This window comes from Lagopus leucura, unplaced genomic scaffold (assembly GCF_019238085.1).
Source record: "Lagopus leucura isolate 7727_CA_CO unplaced genomic scaffold, USGS_WTPT01 Super-Scaffold_100018, whole genome shotgun sequence".
Taxonomy (NCBI): Eukaryota; Metazoa; Chordata; class Aves; order Galliformes; family Phasianidae; genus Lagopus; species Lagopus leucura.
The window spans coordinates 7,038,972-7,058,561 of NW_024962272.1; the positions used below are offsets into that span (position 1 = coordinate 7,038,972).

Here is a 19,590-nt window from a genome sequence, read left to right on the forward strand (position 1 = left end):
AGTTTTGGGCACCTCAGTACAGAAAGGACATTGAGGTGCTGGAGCAGGTCCAGAGAAGGGCTACAAGGCAGGCGAAGGGCTTGGAGAATGTGCCCTACAAGGAGAGACTGAAGGAGCTGGGGTTGTTTAATAGGGGGAAAAGGAGGCTGAGGGGAGACCTTATTGTTCTCTTCTAAGATCTGAGAAGTGCTTACAGTGAGAGCAGGTTTGGTCTCTTCTCAATGGTGACAGGTGACAGGATGAGGGCAAATGGCCTCAAGTTGTGCCAGGGTAAGTTTAGGTTTTACATTAAGAAACACTTCTTTACAGAAAGGGTTGTTAAGCACTGGAATAGGGAGGTGGTTGAGTCACCATCCCTGAATATGTTTAAAAACTGATGTGGAGCTCAGGGACATGATTTACAGGAGAGTTGTTAGAGTTAGGGTAGTATGGTTAGGTTGTGGTTGGACTTGATGATCTTTAAGGCCTTTCCCAACCTGACCAATTCTATGATTCTATGGTGATACATATATGATGATATATATTATATATCATCATATATGTATCACCATATATATAAATTATATATATATATATATATGTTTTTTTTTTTAAGTTAAACAAAAAGCTTTGGATATTCTTTTTAATTGTAGTTTTTCTCTGGTGTTATTTTTATTTTTTGATATGTAGGTAAACACTCAAGATTTCAGAGGCATTGTTCGGGAGGATGCTGTTTTATACCTATTAGAAATTCCCAAAGGTGATACAGTGACAATTTTGGCTCAAAGCAAATATGAAGGTGGGTGCTTTTAACAAAATGTATGTATCTATGGAGCTTTTGGAGGTTTTACAAGGATGCTATGATCTATTTTGCCAGTGAAACTACAGATAACTTCTCTCTTGCTTATTCTTGACAGCATTTGACTTACCTTTTCAGTAGCATACAAGACAGCTGTCTTCCATACCACAGAAATCATAGAGATACCTGTGTGATATGTCTATCAGAACATTTAATCACCATTTGCATTATTAGCTAATAGCATCTTTTCTTAATCTTGGTAGCATACTGCTTGTTCCTTCTGCTTTTCTTCGTGTAGCAGCTGGCCTGAGATCTGGTGTTTACATTCCTTTTCAGCTTTTCAGCTGTGCCTTGGCAGTCATAAGGTATTCACAGTCTGATGAGCAGTTAAGGAGCAAGCCTTTTGCTTTTTGAGGGTGCAAGTTCATGCTTCCCTTTTGCTATAATAGCTATATATATGTACAAATATAGAGCATTATTGATAATTATAGGTGCAGGGTATTGTTTGTGGATGCTGTTCTTTTGTGTATTTTTGAGTGGACTGGAAGAATTGATTGGAGTTAAATCCATCTGGTGACTGATCACTGGTGGTGTTCCTCGGTGGTCAGTAGTGGAGTTGGCTTTTTTTTGTTATCCTTATTGATTATCTGGATGAGGGAATTGACTGCAGCCTCCGTAAGTTTGCAGATGACACCAAGTTTGAAAGACAGTGTGCCTTAGGAATGCACTACAGCAGAATCTGGACAGGCTGAATTGGTGGGTTGAGGCCAAGTGTATGAGCTTTAAGTAGACCAAGTTCTGGGTCCTGTATTTTGTCCACATAACCCCATGCACTGCTACATTCTTGGGGCAGAGTGGCTGGAAAGCTGTGCAAAGGGAAAGGACCTGAGGGTGTTAGCTGACAGCTGGCTGAACACGAGCAAGAAGAGTGCCCAGGTGGCCAAGGCGGCCAATGGCATCCTGGCTTGTATCACAAATAATGTAGTCAAGAAGAGCAGGGAGGTGAGCTTTACCATGTACTCAGCTCTGGTGAAGCCACACCTTGAGTACTGTGTTCGGTTTTGGGCCCCTCACTACAAGAAAGACATGGAAGCCCAGGACCGTGTCCAGAAATGGGCAACAAAACTGGTGAGGGGTCTGGAGCACAAGTCTTATGAGGAGCAGCTGAGGGAACTGGGATTGTACTGGAGAAGAGGAGGCTCAAAGAAGATTTTATCACTCTCTGCAGCTTACTCCTTGTAAAGAGATTGTGGTGAGATGGTGTTGGCCTCTTCTCCTGTGTAAATAGCAGTAGGTCAAGAGGTAATGGCCACAAGTTCTTCTAGGGAAGGTTCAGATTGAATATTAGAAAAGAATTATTCTTAGAATGGTGAGGAATATTTGAACAGGGAGTAGTAGACATAGTAGCAGTGAGGGACATGGTTTTGTGGGCATGATGGTGATGGGTTGATGGTTGGAGTGGGTAGTATTCTTAGTCTTTTTCAGCTTAATTATATGTTTCTAATTTTAAACTCTTATCTGAAATGACAGTTTGATCTTTCTTTCAAATGTAAAAATCATAAACTAAATGGAATTCCTTCTTTAGTATACAGAGACATCATGGCCTGTGGCAGAGGAGATTCATTCTTCATCAGGAGCCACTTTGAGTGTGAAAAAGAGTCGCCACAGAGCTTAGCCTTCACCAGAGGGGAGATCTTTAGAGTAGTTGATACACTGTATGATGGCAAACTGGGAAACTGGCTGGCTGTGAGAATTGGAAATGAACTTGAAAAGGGCCTCATTCCGAATAGGAGCAGGTAAGCTGACAATGAGTTGTCCTACTCATTGTTAAAAAAGATGTTTCTCTTTTCTTAGAAAAGATTTTTGCTTCCTATGCCATACTTTTCTTCTTTGTTGTTTTATTTATTTTTTTTCCTATCTTCCGTAAAAGAATGATGAAATTGTTCTGTCTTTACTTTCACAATGGTTGTTCCTTCAAAACTCTAGATTTTAGACCATGGTGTCATGTGAGAAGATGATGGGAGAAAGGATAGTTTTATGTACACACTGAGCTGGGCTTTTGCAACACAGCCCTAGAGCTCATGATTCAGTAATCACCCAAGCATTGACCATTAGCTTCTTCAATTCCTCTTGCACAAAATAGGTACAAGATTCCTTTTTTGCTTGAGAATATTTAAAAAAAAAACAAGCAAAAAACCAAAACCCAGCAAGATCTCACTACTGCATGTGCAAGGATACTCTAATGATTTATCTCTTCTACTGCAAAACTCTTTGTAAATTCTTGCAGAAAACACTTCAAGAATTTATTCCAAGCTAGTATTTCTTGGTAGCCTTAGTAGCCATTTTTGCATGAACTGTGGAGTTAAACCACAGCAATGATTTTTTATTTATTTATTTATTTATTTATTTATTTATTTTTGTTATTTTGCTTATATCACACTGTTCCAGTAAAAGGTAAGGTGAGGTAAAAGTAAGTGTCCATAAATTGTGCACTGAATAAGAGAATTAAAATCCATCTGCAAAAACAGTAAGGATGTTTTTTTTAAACTCTGGCCTTTAAGTCCTTTAAGGTAGTCATGATTTCATAATGGGGAGAAAAAGAAAAAGTGTTCTGAGTTGCATTGTACAGAAATTCCTGAAATACAGTCATACATGGTTCCCCTGCCTCTTTCCTGGTTAGTACATTCTGTTCTCTCTGGTAATTAATCTGTCCAAACCAGCCTTTATTTCTATACTGCAGTGACGTAACTTAAAAGCTCTAATAAAGAAGAGAATAATGGCTGTAATTATTTAGGCCATCGTGATCTTTTTTCACAATCCTGTGCAGTTGCATTCTTTTATTTATGCCAGTGTGAGTTATCAGTTTAAAACTTGTGGGCTAATCCAGCTGTTTTGCGGCTTTGGCTGAAGCTAAGTTTGCCCCAAGGCAGAAAACTTATATTTCTACCTTTTCAACTTCCCATTCGTGGCTGCCTAGCTGTCAAACTGCCGATTGCAAATTCAAAACGCATAGGGCCTTCTGCCCATTTTTGACTAGTTGCATACAAATAAGCACTATGCTTTCTCTGTCAGAGCCGAGCAGATGGCCAGTGTTCAAAATGCCCAAAAAGATGGCCCTAGTGACAGGGCAGACTTCTGGAGAACACGCGGCCAGCGATCTGGAGTGAAGAAAAATTTGAGGAAGAGTCGTGAAGATCTGACAGCTATTGTATCAGTGGGCACAAAATTCCCAGCTTATGAACGAGTTCAGTTGCGTGAAGGTAAGTGAGACCACTGTAGCCAGCTGTCCATTTATTGATGGCTCTTTTGGTGTCCAACTGATTGTTCAGCTAAATCAGTGATTTGGAACAACTTTGCTTAAGTATTAAATGTGAAGAACAAAAAAGATAATGTTTTTTATCAGAATGCAAACTAACAACTTTAAAAAGAAAGCCTTCTGTCTTTTCTAAACTGCTGTTGTTCTCACTTGTCTCTAAATTACACGTGCCAATTTCAGATTTCAAAATGAAGAAAAAAAGAAACAAGTAGAATTTTTTCTTTGTTTCCTCAACTTCTCTGTGGCTTGCTTGGAAAGTACAATTCATGTGACTGAGATGATTTACCATTTCTAATGTGCTCACAAGCACCATTCAACAGTATCTTGAGAGCAAGTAAAACCTAAGTATATTCAGTAGTTTATTGAAACAAATTTGGAGTTGATATGCTCTGTCTCTGTGACTCCAAATTAGCTGTTAAAAAAATAAGCTATATTGCTCATTATGTTCGCTGATGTTTCCTGGACATTTGCACACGATAATATTGTGGGGAAAAGAAAAAAGAAAAAAAAAAACAATAAAGAAAAAAAACTGTAAAATGTATTTTTAAGGAACTCACCAATGAAGACTGAGAAATACACGCTCAAGGGTCATGTTATTTTGTAGATGGAAAGACTGCTGAAGATACATCATGAATTTTCAGAATGTAGAATCTTCTCAACCCATTATCATTATGAGGAATAAGAAAATTAAACTGAAACACTTTTATGCTTTCTCAGCTGATGAAGTTTTCTTCGAGTTGTGTAAATGAGGGTATTTTGTACTACTTCACATGAGTATGTAAAAGTAATCTTACTGAGCTTACCTTTTCTCCTACTATATTTTTACAGCTGGTTTTAAGAGACCTGTTGTGATATTTGGCCCTATTGCAGATGTTGCTATGGAGAAGTTGTCAAATGACTTGCCTCACCTATACCAGACTGCAAGTAAGTTGTCCTTCTAGCTTCCTTAATCATCTTCAGCTGAAAAAATTGGTAACTTGATCTCATACCTTTCCATCTACTATAGGTGAGATAAAATGTTTTCTTTGCAGAGACAGAACCCAGAGATGCAGGTTCAGAGAAGGCAACTGGGGTAGTACGCTTGAACACTGTGAGGCAAATCATTGAGCAGGTAGAGTATATTTTTCTATGAGAATTACTTACTCTTAAAGGCATATTATTCAGTTTGTTTGCTCTTAAAACTTGGGAGTTCTCCCATCTTCACTGAATCTATTTCTGTGATGATCAGACTTGTCTAATCATAGCGATGTTTTGAAATGTATTTAAAATCAACTTGTGTAATTTAGATAGCTGTTTTCTAAATGAGAATGCGAACCTGACAATAAAAATTAAATTCCGCAATATTATCCATTCTGAATTGAAGCAGAGGGGCATCTACATTGTACAGTTTGCTTCCTGAATTTGCCGGTGTAGTTTTTCTGCCATGCAGTGCTCTACACATTGCAATTGCCTTCAGCAATCTAGTATTTTAGTTTGCTTCAAAGTTTCCCTTTGAACTGACTAGGAAGGGATTGTGATAGCTGTGATATCTACTGAGACTGGACAGACACTTTTTGTAATACTCTTTGTGGACAAAGTAAATAGGTTGCAATCAAAGCACCTAAAAAAGTAGGCTAAATAATGCATTCTGTTGCTTATTACCCCGAGATCAATAAAGGCAGTGCCAGAGTGGTTAAAATGTGACACACAAGCCTATTCAGAGCTCAGGCCCCATTGCAGCACACATCCCATTCATCTTAAAACTAGAGGTAATTAAATGTGAAAAAAGACTTTCCACAGCTAATAAGTGTAGATAAAAGTCCACAGTTAACACCCAGAATAATTGGGTTAGTGGAAGCTGTGGTATGCACAGGTAGAGAGAAAAACCAGTTAAATTCAGTAGAATGAGTGTATTTAACTTAATGTGAGTTAGTTAATTAGCATAAGAATGTGGATACAGTTGGGCAAAACTGTTTAGAAAAATGGAGATGAAGAGAAAACATTGCCTGCTGTGGCTTCTTAATGTAAAATAACAGTAGAGAAAAAAATCCAGCAAGTTGGGCATCCTAAGTTTCCTGGGATAAGATGTTCCAAACCCTGCCCCTTAGTCTGTACAGGCAGAACATTAATTGTGCTTTCTTGTTAACAGGATAAACATGCTCTCTTGGATGTGACTCCTAAAGCAGTGGATCTGCTAAATTATACCCAGTGGTTTCCCATTGTAGTCTTCTTTAATCCAGACAGTAAGCAGGGTGTGAAAACAATGAGGCAAAGGCTGTGTTCCACATCTAACAAGAGCTCAAGGAAGCTTTATGAGCAAGCAAGCAAGCTGAAGAAAACTTGCTCCCACCTCTTTACAGGTAAAGAAGAATATGTGTCAAACCAGTTTATCAGTAGATATAACTGTGTCTTCAGACATCCACTTACTGCTCTGCGTATTAAGTCAATATGCAGACTGGAACTAGGACTGTGAAAGTATGGTCTTGAGCAATCTCTTCTTTGACTTCCTCTCAAAATTCCTTGTTTTGCCAAGTTACAATTCAAAAAGATCTGAGAATCAGCATGCTGTCTTTCCAAGGCAATAAGCATGAGAGTTAATAATCTTAGGATATGGACAAACAAAAATAATACATGTTTGTGATTTAAATGAAAAGTCTGTTTAACATTCTCACGTAAATGTGTATAAATACTTTCTCCTTAATTTTGTATAGCCACCATCAATTTGAATTCAGCTAATGATAGCTGGTATGGTAGTCTGAAGGATACAATTCAGCAACAGCAAGGTGAAGCAGTTTGGGTATCAGAAGGAAAGGTAAGCAGTCAGTCCATGCTAATCTATACAGATGTCTCAAGATTGCCTCTTGCCAGGGAAAATGTTCAAATTTTTGTTAGCTCATGCTGGATATATTAGACAAGTAGTCAGTTGATGTCTGCCTTGGTAACAAAAAATTACCTGTTCTTCTGTTATGCTTTGGAACTTTGATCACTAATGCTGTGGCTAAGGAACAGTGATGAGGAAGAATAAACTTCACAGGATTTTCCTTTATGATTCTTCATTAGAATTTCTCTTGGTTCTGCAGAGTCAAATTCTTAAGTAGTTGTTAGCATGATGTCATGACCTATCTAAGCTCTAATTCTTATTTCTTTAGTCTTTATTCCTTAATTCTTAATAACTTTTCTGCAGGTAGATGGCATGGAAGATGATGCAGATGATCGTATGTCTTACCTTACTGCCATGGGTGCAGACTATTTGAGTTGTGACAGTAGGTTGATCAGTGACTTAGAAGATACAGATGGAGAGGGAGGTGCATACACTGATAATGAACTTGATGAACCTTCGGATGAACCAAGAATTTCATCTGTTGGCCGGTCCTCTGAACCCGTACATCATGAGGAGGTGAGATGCCTGGATTTTCAATAAGACTGTGCTTTCAACTTTATGAAAGAAAGCCTTGATTATGTGGTGTAGAAATAAAGAAAAATATTCTCTTGCACTTTCTTTAAGGTGCAGCGTTATGTTACTTATGACAGTGTTTCGGAAGTATCTTCTGTATGGCAAAAGTAATTAGAAAAAAAAGTCTGCTGCTCTGCTTAATTCTGTAGGTTACTGCTGATGTCTCATCACGTTGAACTTGACAGTTATATCTGCAGTGATTATGATCAGATTCCTGACAGTCTCTAACTTTTGGTTATTCTTCCAAAAATAGTAAACACGAGAGAGACCAAAAATGGTTGAATTACTGGATACTGCAGGTTTTTTTAATCTCTTATGTTCTTTCACAGAATATAAAGAAATTTAGCTTGGAACAAAGAACTCCACTGAGGAAAGCTGGTAGCAGAGAGATCCTTAGAGAACCTAGTCCACCTCCAGCATTCAAGCCTGAACCACCTAAGGTAAACTTGTAGAAACAGAATACAAAGTTCCTCTTTCAGGAGAACTTTTCAGAGTGGCACGTTAAGAAAAGCCACAGGAATGATCAGAGACAAAAAAAAAAAAAAACAAGGAAAGTGTGGAGAGTAAATGAATTTGGAGTTGCAAAGCCCATTGGAAAGAAAAGCGATTATAGCTGTCTTTAAATTTGTAAGATCTCTGTATGGAGAAAGAAATGATACTGCTTTTTGTGTCTGCTAATTAATTGAAAGTCACTTTTTGAAAGCAGCAAGAACAAATCTAAGCTAATCATCAAGAAAAGTGTATCTGATTAGCCATTGTTGTGAAATGCAAAAGCAGAATCTACCACCTCTGTCACCAGTTTCCATTACTAGAAATTGTTGTTAATTAGCTAGTCAAACCTTGCTCAGGAATGAAACAGGAAAAAAAAAATGTGATGTTTGGAAACCAAATTCTACTATTGCAATTTCTGATTTCCACTGACCTTAGAGTCTTTTCTGCATGAGACTGAGTGCCCTCACAGTCTTAGAATCATAGAATCATAGAATCACCAAGGTTGGAAAAGACCTAAAAGATCACCCAGTCCAACCGTTCACCTATTCCCAATAGCTCCCACTAAACCATGTCCCTCAACACAACATCCAGTCTTTCCTTGAACACCCCCAGGGTCGGTGATTCCACCACCTCCCTGGGCAGCCTATTCCAGTGCCTGACCACCCTTTCTTCATTCCATGTTCAAATATATTCCAAATACACTTTAGCAATGGAGGTAGGGCCGAGTAGAATGCAAACAATGAAAATAATGGTGGAAAAGAAAATAGGCACGGTGCTGTGCACTTCTAAACTCCAGCTAATAGTGTTTTGTATTAGGTAGAGTGGACAAATCATCTACATATTCAGTATCCTGTGTTCTTCCTTGGAATGTCTTGTAGTTATGGTAATCTTCAAAGATTTGTACCCATAAATCTAAATGTACTACTCTTCTGTTGGTTGATGTGTAGCATATATGGGTGTATGGCTACCCAAATTATCCAAATGTTCAAGTACGTTCAAAATTTTCTTTGAATAAAGAGTGACATTACTAAATACAAAGGCAACATGATTAACTTCAGATTAAAATCTTCATTCCAGATAATAATATGAAATTGCTATTGTAATCGTATTATTAATATTTCTAGGGGAAGTTACAAAACAGAGAGGATCTATATGACTTCCCTAAGAACTATGACTCCAAACCAAGTAATATCCATGTGAGCAGTGAGACTTCAACTGTATCAGCCAAAGCAGCACCACCACCTGTTTCTGTGAAACCTACTTTTGGGCGTCCCATCCTGAGAAATACTCAGCCAGCAGTCCCAAGTGCAGAAGAAGAAGAGGAAGGAAAGTTGGAAGAGGAAGGGAGTGAACAAGAAAATACTCCAAAATCTGTACTGAGAAAAGTAAAAATATTTGAGGAGATGGATCATAAGGCGAGGATGCAAAGAATGCAAGAGCTACAGGAGGCCCAGAATGCCAGGGTATGACGAAATGCATTCTCCCCTTGTTGTGCTTTCTGCATACGGAACAGCCTGCATCCTGAAAGTGAAAACCATGTACTTACATTGTGCTGATTCTGGAGGGGGAAAGTGTGGTAAATTACACAAAGGGGAATACCATTGTATAGATCTGCATGTAAAAAGAGAATATAATTTTTGACTTCTTATTTTAGTTGCAGAAAGCGGTATTTTAAAAATCCTTCTGTTCTTGCAATCCCTCATTTCTGCATGTACTTTTAATCAGTACTCTAGCAAAAGATCTTGCAACTGCAGGAATATAAATACGATAATTAATCAGTTTGTGCTTTAATTGTTTCAGATGTAGCTGTGACATGCTATGTCTATTATCTAGGGTTCCCTCATGGATAGACTTCAAATGAACAGTTATTTTCTCCAATTTTATTTTAAAGATTGAAATAGCCCAGAAGCACCCAGATATTTATGCTGTCCCCATCAAAACACAGAAGTCAGATCAGAACTGGCCCCAACCCATGAGGTAAGGCATATCCAATTTAAAATATTCTGTCTTGAATGTGTAGTTCAGTGTCAAGAGGATACAATCCTACCTCAGTAATTGCTCTCTTGTGATTCCTTGAAAATTACTGTAATGATGAGGCAAGACTTCAGTTAACCCCTCTTGTTTCTCATGACTTTTCTTTTAGTACACTCACAGTATTTTAGTTAGCTAGGAAGAAACAACTGTGCATGTTTACTGAGAGACTTGCACAGTCAGTTTTTAGTTCCAGTTACTATTAATCAAACTCAGATGCTTTTCTGCATTCATGTCCTTTGAAATCCATTCCCTCTGTGTTAGACATTTAGTTACCTTAGTCTAGCCTAATGAATAACTGCAGTTTTAATTACTCAGGTGCTTTGTCAGTTGCAGATGTTTTGCCTGAGTAGGGTAACCAAGAATGAAACTTTGCTGAGGTTACCCATCAGGGCACAGCTGAGGAGAGAACATTTTTTCAATTTAACTAGTCTCATGAAATTGTTAGACTCTTTCATTAAAGTTCAGTGATTTTTCAATTGTAAGAGCACTGTGTCAGCTTAAACATCCACAATACATAGACATAAACACTGTTGTTTTGTGCTCTGCAGAACTCTGAGATTTTCTTGTTTCTTACTTGTAGCCAGTAGAAATGGGACTTCTTTCTAAAGAGTCAAATCCTTTGATCACAGAATCACAGAATCACAGAATTGTAGGGGTTGGATGTCACTGTATATAATATAAAATGTAGAAATGTACTGAAATGCAGAAAACAGAATTTTAATTTCAGGTTTTCTTGGTAGATTAAAAACTTTTATGTTTAGATGCTTTTTGGAAAGCAGCCAAAAACATAATTTTTAACCACGTATGCTGAGCATTTACCTACTTCCAGCAATCAGTGGTGTTAGCATTTTAGAGGAATGGTAACAGCTGCCCTGGAAAGGGGCACAGTGGCAGCATGGAAAGAGGGTGACACCTTATTTGTGTACAGAGTGGGGCTGCGAAAATCATGTGTTTTGGCACCAGTGCCTTTGGCAGACTGCATTTACACATGTCTGCTTGGTGTCACATTGAACGGGCAGCACCAAAGTGTACAAAAAGGAAATACATGCTTTTTTAGGGATGGGAGCCATTGTAAGAGCCTTGAATGAAGGCTGTGAGTCTAAGAAATATCACACCTCAGACCTGGAGACAGCAGACCAGAGGTGCAAGGAAAGGAAGCGGGCATACAAAGAATGGTGCAGAAATGAATGGTGCAAGACAGTTTGAGGAAGACATCTCTCAGTTGTGGTACCAGCAATAGCATGGAGACCTCTGTGCTCGGGGAGTGAAGAGCAGCAGAGCTCTTGGTCATGTGAGGTCAGGTGCAGAGTAGTCAATACTTTAAAATTTGGCATTCCTCCAGGCTGAACAAGATGTGTTGAGTGGAGCAAATCTAAGCATGAAGCTCCAGCGTGCTGCAAATAAGATGCCTCTGTGTTGACAGTCCTACCGTGGCCATACAAATGTTGATGGTGGTAAAACGGGCTAGATCTCTGTGGCTCTCTGTGCTGTGTGTGACCATGAGGTCAATAAGGTATTATTATTTTCAGGTTCCCAGAATGGAAGTAAACATTACCTTTCTTTCCTTCTGTCTGACTGCTAGCTGCCGCGCTCCAGAACCCCAGAAACCTCCTACCAGGCCTTACCTGGAGGATCGTGGCAGCTGTGGCAGTGATGGAGACGAGGAGGAAGAGTACCGTCGGCAGCTCTCAGACCACTCTAAGAAAGGTTATTATGGACAGCCATCCAGATACAGAGACACAGAACTGTAGGCTTGCTGGTCCGTGCAAGCAGAATGCTGTTTGGAGGTTCTCTTCCTTGCCAGCCAAAGTGGAGCACAATTAGTCTTGCGAAGCTGTATTTTTTGTTGGGGATAATTAGTAGGTGTGCTGCACAACTTAGACATATCCATAGGCTGAAACTGGAAGACTTTGTTTTTTGGGGATATACTATTTTGTTAGCATCTAAGAAGAGAAATCACTGTCGCCTGAACACTGTTGCCTGTCTTGAGAGGACCAAATCCTGTTTTAAAATCTGTGTTAATTGTTGGTATTTTCATACCTTAACATGAAAACTCTTTTTCCCTTTTATTAACGCTGCCAATTTGGGCTGTTCTATGAAAATATGATCTAGGAGATAAACTTCTCAATGCAACAGAATTAAAAGTATTTAAAAATAGTAAGTGCCTTTAACAAGAAGCATTTCTAATTGTTTGGACATCTGATACGTGTGTAAAGCCATAACACACTAATGGGGGGTGGACTCTTTTGCCTAACTTTTTTATCAGCTTCATTGCAAGAATTTACCTTGCATGTTGTTTTTCAGAGTTCATATAAGCACATACGATATTTCAAAAGTACTGACTGTACATAACTATGCAGCTAGCCAGGTTGGCTGGAAAAGACCAGGTTGTGCTAAAACAGAAAAAAATGGTGTAGAAATTCAGTCATGTATCGAAATTTCCACAGCCACAAATAATAAATGATAGATTCTAGACAAATGTTTCATTTCACTCTTTTTTTTCTTCTGAGCAGCGTTAGACTACCAGAGCTTGACTTCCATGAATGTACTTACAGCAGTACGTTGTTGCAGGCCTCATCTCCTACTCTTCAGTAAGCTGAAGATGCTTTCATCTTCAAAACAGCAATGCTTTCATCACTGTTACTGTTATCTTAGCAGTGTTTTGAAGCTTCGTATTTTTTCGTATTTGTTCTCCTTTAAAAGAAAACCAACACAGAACTACGGACCGCCTGTAGGACACTTACACTTAGTATATTGCCTTCTGCCTTTTCTTGCCAAAGTGAAGGTATTCCTCAGATGAGAAAACATGGGCTGCTCACCTTTGTTTACTTTCATTAAGCTGCTTTACTCAGCTAGAGAATTTGTTGTCATCAAAACATTTCTGGCTCCAGCTGTATGTTCTTCTAAACTTCTGTGCCACAACTCTGTCTTTGCAGTGGTCACATACTGCGTACATGAGATTGTAGCTTATGGGTTGGTTGTGTATAAGGAAGCTGAAGCAAGAGTCATGGCCATCAGTTGGTCAGAGTGGTTTCTGCTCCACGTATGACCCTCACCTCGTTCTGTTCATGCACGGTTATGACTTGGTGCATAATGAAGATGCGGAGCTGGTGGAGTGGGCACAGAGGCTGGGAAGGTGCTTGGAGGATGGGAGCACCTGTCGTATGAAGAGAGGCTGAGGGAGCTGGGCTTGTTCAGCCTGGAGAAGGAGTGGCTGTGGGGAGACCTTGTTGCGGCCTTCCAGCACTTCAGGGGAGCATCTATGCAGGAGGGAGACCAACTTTTTGCAAGGTGTGATGGTGATAGGACAAAGGAGAATGGTTTTAAACTAAAAGAGAGGAAATTTAGGTTAGATGTGAAGAGGAAGTTCTTTACATTGAGGGTGGTGAGGTACTGGCACAGATGCCCGGAGAACCTGTGGCTGCCCCATCCCTGGTGGCGTTCAAGGCCAGGTTGGATGGGTTACTGGGCAGCCTGAGATGCCCAGACGCTATCTCTAACTTAAAAAGAAAAAAAAAAAAAAAAAAAAAAAAAAGAAGAAAAAAAAAGTGTCTAATGATTTTTAGAAGCCAGTCACCTTTCTTCTGCTGACATGTAAAGAGTAACACCAAGCAACAAAGGTACATGGTTAGAATAAACTATGTTATGTAACTTCTTTTCTTTTTTTCCTGAAAGAAATAGATGCTGGCTGTTCTAAAGCTGCCAAAAAATTGACCAACGATTCCTTCTTTTGAAAGGAAAACGGATGGTATGATTAGAAATTAGAATGAGTTTGAAAGCAAAAACATCAGTGTGTATGCACTTTCAATTAGTAAACTTAGATTTTCATGTCGGTTGAAACAATGACATTAAAAATGCATTAAAGAACTACCAACAGAAATAAGATTCTACATATTGCACCTAAAAGGTAGTAAAGTAAAATCAGAAGTAAAGTACAGAGGAAAGAAAAGGATCCACATAAGTGCCAGTGAGTGCATATGTTGAATGGGATCATCTTGTTGGGTGGAAGGGAAATCCCTTTTCTACATTTTTTGCAAAGTGAAAGTGAAAAGATATAACTAATACCTCCTCTTCAGAATGAACAGGCAGCTTCGTGAAGCAGAGAGCAAAAAGTAAGGAATCCAGCAGAACAAAGATTTTGAGCACATATTCTTAGCATACTGAAGTCAGTGCAGCTACAGCACATTCTAGAACATATGTCCATATTATTTTGCTAGCCAAAACTGGAAATGAAATTTGAGCGCGTATTTGCCAAGGAGGAAATTGAACCCAGGTGTCTCTCGTGGCAGAGAATTACTGCTTTCAGGTCATCGTTTCACTGCAGGTAGTTAAGTATGTCAGAATAAATCACAGCTTTTGCAGATGAGAAGTATATTTTTCTCAAATCACTAGTGCCATGCAAGATTGCACGAAGTCATCCTTATCTGGAGTGGTGGTAGCCACTCTCTCCTGCAAGTAGCTTGTAGTGCCTTTCTGCTTGTGTTACTGTTAAGCAAAAAAGACGTCCTAGCACAAAGAATACTTTTTTGAGAACATTCTTGATCATGCTTGCCACCGGATAATTTAATAAGAGGAGTAAGAAAAGAGATGTTGTATCAACATTCACTTTCCTTACACATGAGAATTCCAGCCGCATCCAAGACGTATTTTGAAACTCCATGTAAGGAAACAATACAAAATCCTAACTCTTACTCAGGAAAAACTTATTAGGGCTATTGGTAATACAGCTGTTGATTACTTCATTCAGGCAGTAGTCAGATTTACAGGTCAGGCACAGATCACCATGGCCTCAGACAAAGGTTTCAAAACTGGGTGAACATTTTTTACAGTTTCTTGGCTATATTGTAGAAACCAGGTTATCAAATCAGAAGAAAGGTCCTTCAGATAAAAGGGGAGAAAAGGCAGAATCGTTAATGAAATAGCCTGCCTCCACATTCCACTGTAAAGCAGAAATAATTCTCAGCTTTTCTGGTAATCATGCTATTAAGATGTAACCTTCCCAAGCATTATCTCAACTGCCTTGTATATTGCTTTGTTTTAGGTGGTTGGTTGTTTAGTTTCCTTACTGGAAAGCCGATTGTCAGTCAGTCATACATAATAGATGCTGAAACTATGATCCATAAGAATGAGGAACACGTGTGTAGCAGACAGCCTGCCCAGAATAGCCAACAGCAGCAAGATGGACTCTGTCCCATGGCAGAAGGGGCTGCCCCAGATGCTGACATGCTGCACTGCTGAGCATGGCAGCTGTGGGTGCCAGTGGCCAGCTGTACTACAGCAGCTGCTCCTTGTGTTACCATCATGTGATAGACCAAACCCACAACCTGAAATCCAAACACTGGAAACACAGGAAGCACCTGTCCCAGCCCCAGCCTGTCGCACCAGAGCTGGGCCAGGTCCAGCTGCAGGACTGGTGGCCATCCTAACAGCCCTCTGCTGGCTGAGTCTGGACATGTCGATCAGCAACAGGCTTTCCGTTACCTTCTTAATAGATGCTGAAGCTATGATCCATAAGAACATATGTGAAGGGAGAGCCCCTCTTGCAGGAAGCAAGGATTCAGTAATAGGAGTGAATGGCAAAGCAGTGACATACCTTTTGGTTAAAGCTAAATAAATTCTGGCAGTGGCAGCACTGTGAAACTTGAAAATGGTTAGCATCCTGCACAAACCTTCTAAACACAAATATAAAAACTTAGAATTGCTTTGTCAAATTATGTGTACTGACACTTTTCATTATTATTTTTAGCATCTTTATTATCAGGAAAAAATCTCCTTTAGAAATAACTTTCACAATTGCAGTACAAAGATGAGCTCTACACATCCATCATCAAGTAACCATGGATGGCATCAGTGAGTACTCTAGTCTACTTAATTTAAAATAAAAATTAAAAGCAAACAAAGAAACAGAGGGACTAGGAATGCCTTGAATGCTTTCTGATCTGTAAGATGCTCCACAACCAACCCATTGTCCCCACAGTTACAGATTCCAGCCTGTGGGACAGGGAGATTAAGTTTGCACTGATGGACGTGTAAAATAGTGGCAGTTTCTTCTTCAGTAAGAGCTCAATAGACAATCAGTGCTAGCACAGTCTACATAGGTTCTTATGCCAATATGGGCAAGGGGCATCCCATGGATACACAACTGGGCTGCAAATGGATAGAAAGAATGTATGGGGACTATTCCAGAGGGAAAGATTTACAAATAGCTTTAAGTAACCAAATAAGACATGTTTCTGCCCATGATCAACAACATACCCCTGAAGCTGAATGGGAAGGGGCAACTAAAAGCATTGGGCATAATTGGCAGGGCTTTGGTAGTGCATGAGGGACTGCAGAAGTGACTTGTTCAGGAGAAGGTTAGAGACTGTCCTGTGCTGGTCATAGCTGGGACCAGCTTGTCCCAAGACAGCCCCGTAGCAATGTAGCAAACTATGAAAAAGAATATGGTACCTCTGAGAGGTATATTTAAGAAAGGGTTGTAGCTACTGTGGGAAAGAGATGTCAAGGAAAACAGAAGACCCTCAAGCAAAGAGGGTCAAAAAGCAAAGAGGCACAAAAGCTACGGCAGGGGAGATTCAGGCTGGACATGAGGAAGTATTACTTTTCAGAAAGGGTGGTCAGGCACTGGAATGGACTGCCCAGGGAGGTGGTGGAGTCACCGAGCCTGGGGGTGTTCAAGGAAAGGCTGGATGTTGTGTTGAGGGACATGGTTTAGTGGGAGCTATTGGGAATAGGTGAACGGTTGGACTGGATGATCTTTTAGGTCTTTTCCACCCTTGGTGATTCTATGATTCTATGAAAGACAAGAGAGAGGCGAGTAGGTTCCTGAGCAGGGGCAAAGCAAAGAGATGCCTGAGCCAGGCTGGACTAAAGAGACACCAGAGCCAGTCACAGGGCAGAGCCATCTGAGCAGGACAGCACCACAGAAGACAAAGAAGGTGATACACTCCTAAGGGGGCTGCAGTCTGTGCAGAAGTATGAGCGAGAGCATCCAAATAGGAAACAAGGAGCTGCAAAGGCAAAGCACACCAATAGACTGACCTCAGCCTCCCACTGCTCTATCATATCCAAGGGAAGTAATGCAGCATTCAGCAAGGGGATGGGAGACCAGTAGAAGTACCCAGAAATATCCAAGGTGAAGATGAGGTGTGTTTCCTAACTTCTTGTTGAATTGGTTCTTTACCTCTCGTTGTCAGAATCAGTAATTAGAAGTTTCTAAATTGGCGTAAATTTAAGTAAAATTCCATCTTGGCTGTGACACTATTAATGTAACTAAAATTAGTATAGTCCAACAAGCCTGTGACAAATGGTTAGAGAGTTACACAAATGGTCAGAATGTGATGGGAGTTTGGATCTGTTCCAATGCGCAGACAAACCACTGTCACAAGCTCCTACTACAATAACAGTTTGGTATAATTGTGCCAATTTTGCTAACCTATGGTTTGGGGCATCGCCAAGGGCCACCAATATGCTGACATAACAAAAGGGAAAACATTATGAGAAACCTCATAGATAGATCATGTAGGCCCCATGCAGAGAACTAACAAGTGACAGCAGCATATTCTGATTGATAGTAAGAGCTTGGGGAAAATGCATACCCTGGATGGAGTTACACAGCACTGCCCCCAGTAATAGGATTTAAATAATGTTTTTTCTACACTCCCATTGTCTCAAGAAACACAATCAGATAATGGATTCCATACTAAAAATAAATAAGTACATGGACAAAAGGGCTGTGATGGACCCCCCATCTACCATATCAACCAGAGAGTAATGGTACTGAAGAAAGACAGAATGGTCTGCTAAAATAATTAAATATTCACAGACAAAATCTTACAGACAATTTAATGGAATTTAGATGATCATCCAGGAGAAAATATTTGAAAAGTTGTGGCAGTCAGGTGAAATCCCTGGTGACTGGAAAAATGGCAACACAACACAACATCCGTTTTTAATAAGGATGGAATCATAGCATCATAGAATGGCCCGGGCTGAAAAGGACCACAATGCTCATCTAGTTTCAACGCCCTGCTACGTGCAGGGTCACTAACCACCAGACCAGGCTGCCCAGAGCCACATCTAGCCTGGCCTTGAATGCCTCCAGGGATGGGGCAATCCTGAGGTGACCTCCTTGGGCAACCTGTTCCAGAGCGTTACCACCTCTGTGCACAAAACTTCATCTTAAACTTCTTCCTGAAGGATAGAAAGGATGACTCAGAGAACAACCAACCTGTCAGTCTCACTCTTGTGCAGGAAAGTTCATGGAGCAGATTCTTCTGGAAGCTATGCTAAGGCACATGGAATACAGGGAAGTGATATTGGAGAACAAATATTGCTTCATCAAGAGCAACCTAATGGCTTTCCATGATGGTGTTAGTGCATCAATGGACAAGGGAATAACCACTAATGTCATCTATCTGGACTTCAGTAACCTGCCTTTGACACAGTACCTCACAAATCCTTCTCTCCAAATTGGAAATATATGGATTTGATGGGTGGACTGTTCTATGGGCAAAGAACCGGCTGCAGAATTGAACCCAGAGAGTGGTGATCAATGGCTCAATGTCTAGATGGAGATCAGTGACGAGCAGTGCCCCCCAGGGGTCAGAGCTGAGACTGATACTCTTACATATGTTCATCATTGACACTGACAGTGGGGTTGAGTGCACCCTGAGCAAGTTTATGGATCATACCAAGCTGCACGATGAGGTCAACATGCCCGGGGGATAGTATGCTACCCAGAGGGACCTAGACAGGCTTGAGCAGTGGTCCCCGGAGAACCTCATGAGGTTCAACAAATCCAAGTGCAAGGTCTTGCATCTGTCTTGCACCAGTGGGAGTCATGGCAACTCCCACTACCAATGTGAGTTGAGGATGAAAGGACTGAGCACAGCCCTGCCGAAAAGGATCTGAGGGTACTGGTGGATGGAAGCTGGACATGAGCCAGCAATGTGCCTTGAGCCCAGAAAGCAAACTGTATTCTGCATCAAAAATGTGTGGTCAGCAGAGCGGGGGAAGTGATCCTGTCCCTCTACTCTGCACTGGTCGTGCCTCACCTGGAGTACTGCGCCCATATGTGGAGTCCTTGATACAGGAGAGATACAGACCTATTGGAGCATGTCCAAAGTAGGGCCACAGAAATCATCCAAGGGATGGAACACCTCTCCTATGAGGACAAACAGAGAGAGCTGGGGCTGTTCAGTCTGCAGAAGAGAAGGCTCTGAGGTGACCAGATAGCAGCCTTTCAATATCTGAAGGGGAGCTACAGGAAAGAAGTGGACAGACTCTTCAGCAGGATCTGTGGTGATAGGACAGAAACTATTTCAAACTTAAAGAGGGGAGATTTAGGTTGGATATAAGGAAAAAGTCTTTTACAGCCGGTGCTGATACACTGGAACAGTTTGCTTAGACAAGTGGTGGAAGCACCAACCCTGAAGACACTCAAGGTCAGGCTGAACCATGCTCTGAACAACTTAATCTAGCTGTGGGTACTCCTGCTCACTGCAGTGGAGTTGGACTAGATGAACTTTAAAGATC

General features: G+C 40.4%; 1 protein-coding gene across 4 annotated transcripts in view; it reads left to right on the forward strand.

The window, feature by feature from the left end:
- Nucleotides 1–12,532, forward strand: part of TJP2 (tight junction protein 2) — a 70,971-nt gene extending 58,439 nt beyond the window's left edge. For all 4 annotated transcript variants that reach the window (XM_042877309.1, XM_042877308.1, XM_042877310.1 and 1 more), the window contains exons 13-24: nucleotides 670–778; nucleotides 2,364–2,574; nucleotides 3,851–4,038; nucleotides 4,923–5,018; nucleotides 5,126–5,205; nucleotides 6,223–6,433; nucleotides 6,785–6,885; nucleotides 7,258–7,470; nucleotides 7,857–7,967; nucleotides 9,144–9,482; nucleotides 9,911–9,996; nucleotides 11,636–12,532. In XM_042877309.1, the coding sequence (XP_042733243.1) occupies nucleotides 670–778; nucleotides 2,364–2,574; nucleotides 3,851–4,038; nucleotides 4,923–5,018; nucleotides 5,126–5,205; nucleotides 6,223–6,433; nucleotides 6,785–6,885; nucleotides 7,258–7,470; nucleotides 7,857–7,967; nucleotides 9,144–9,482; nucleotides 9,911–9,996; nucleotides 11,636–11,804 (1,914 nt within the window). In that variant the 3' untranslated portion in view covers nucleotides 11,805–12,532. The remainder of the gene's footprint in view (nucleotides 1–669; nucleotides 779–2,363; nucleotides 2,575–3,850; nucleotides 4,039–4,922; nucleotides 5,019–5,125; nucleotides 5,206–6,222; nucleotides 6,434–6,784; nucleotides 6,886–7,257; nucleotides 7,471–7,856; nucleotides 7,968–9,143; nucleotides 9,483–9,910; nucleotides 9,997–11,635) is intronic.
- The last annotated feature ends 7,058 nt before the right edge of the window (nucleotides 12,533–19,590 follow it).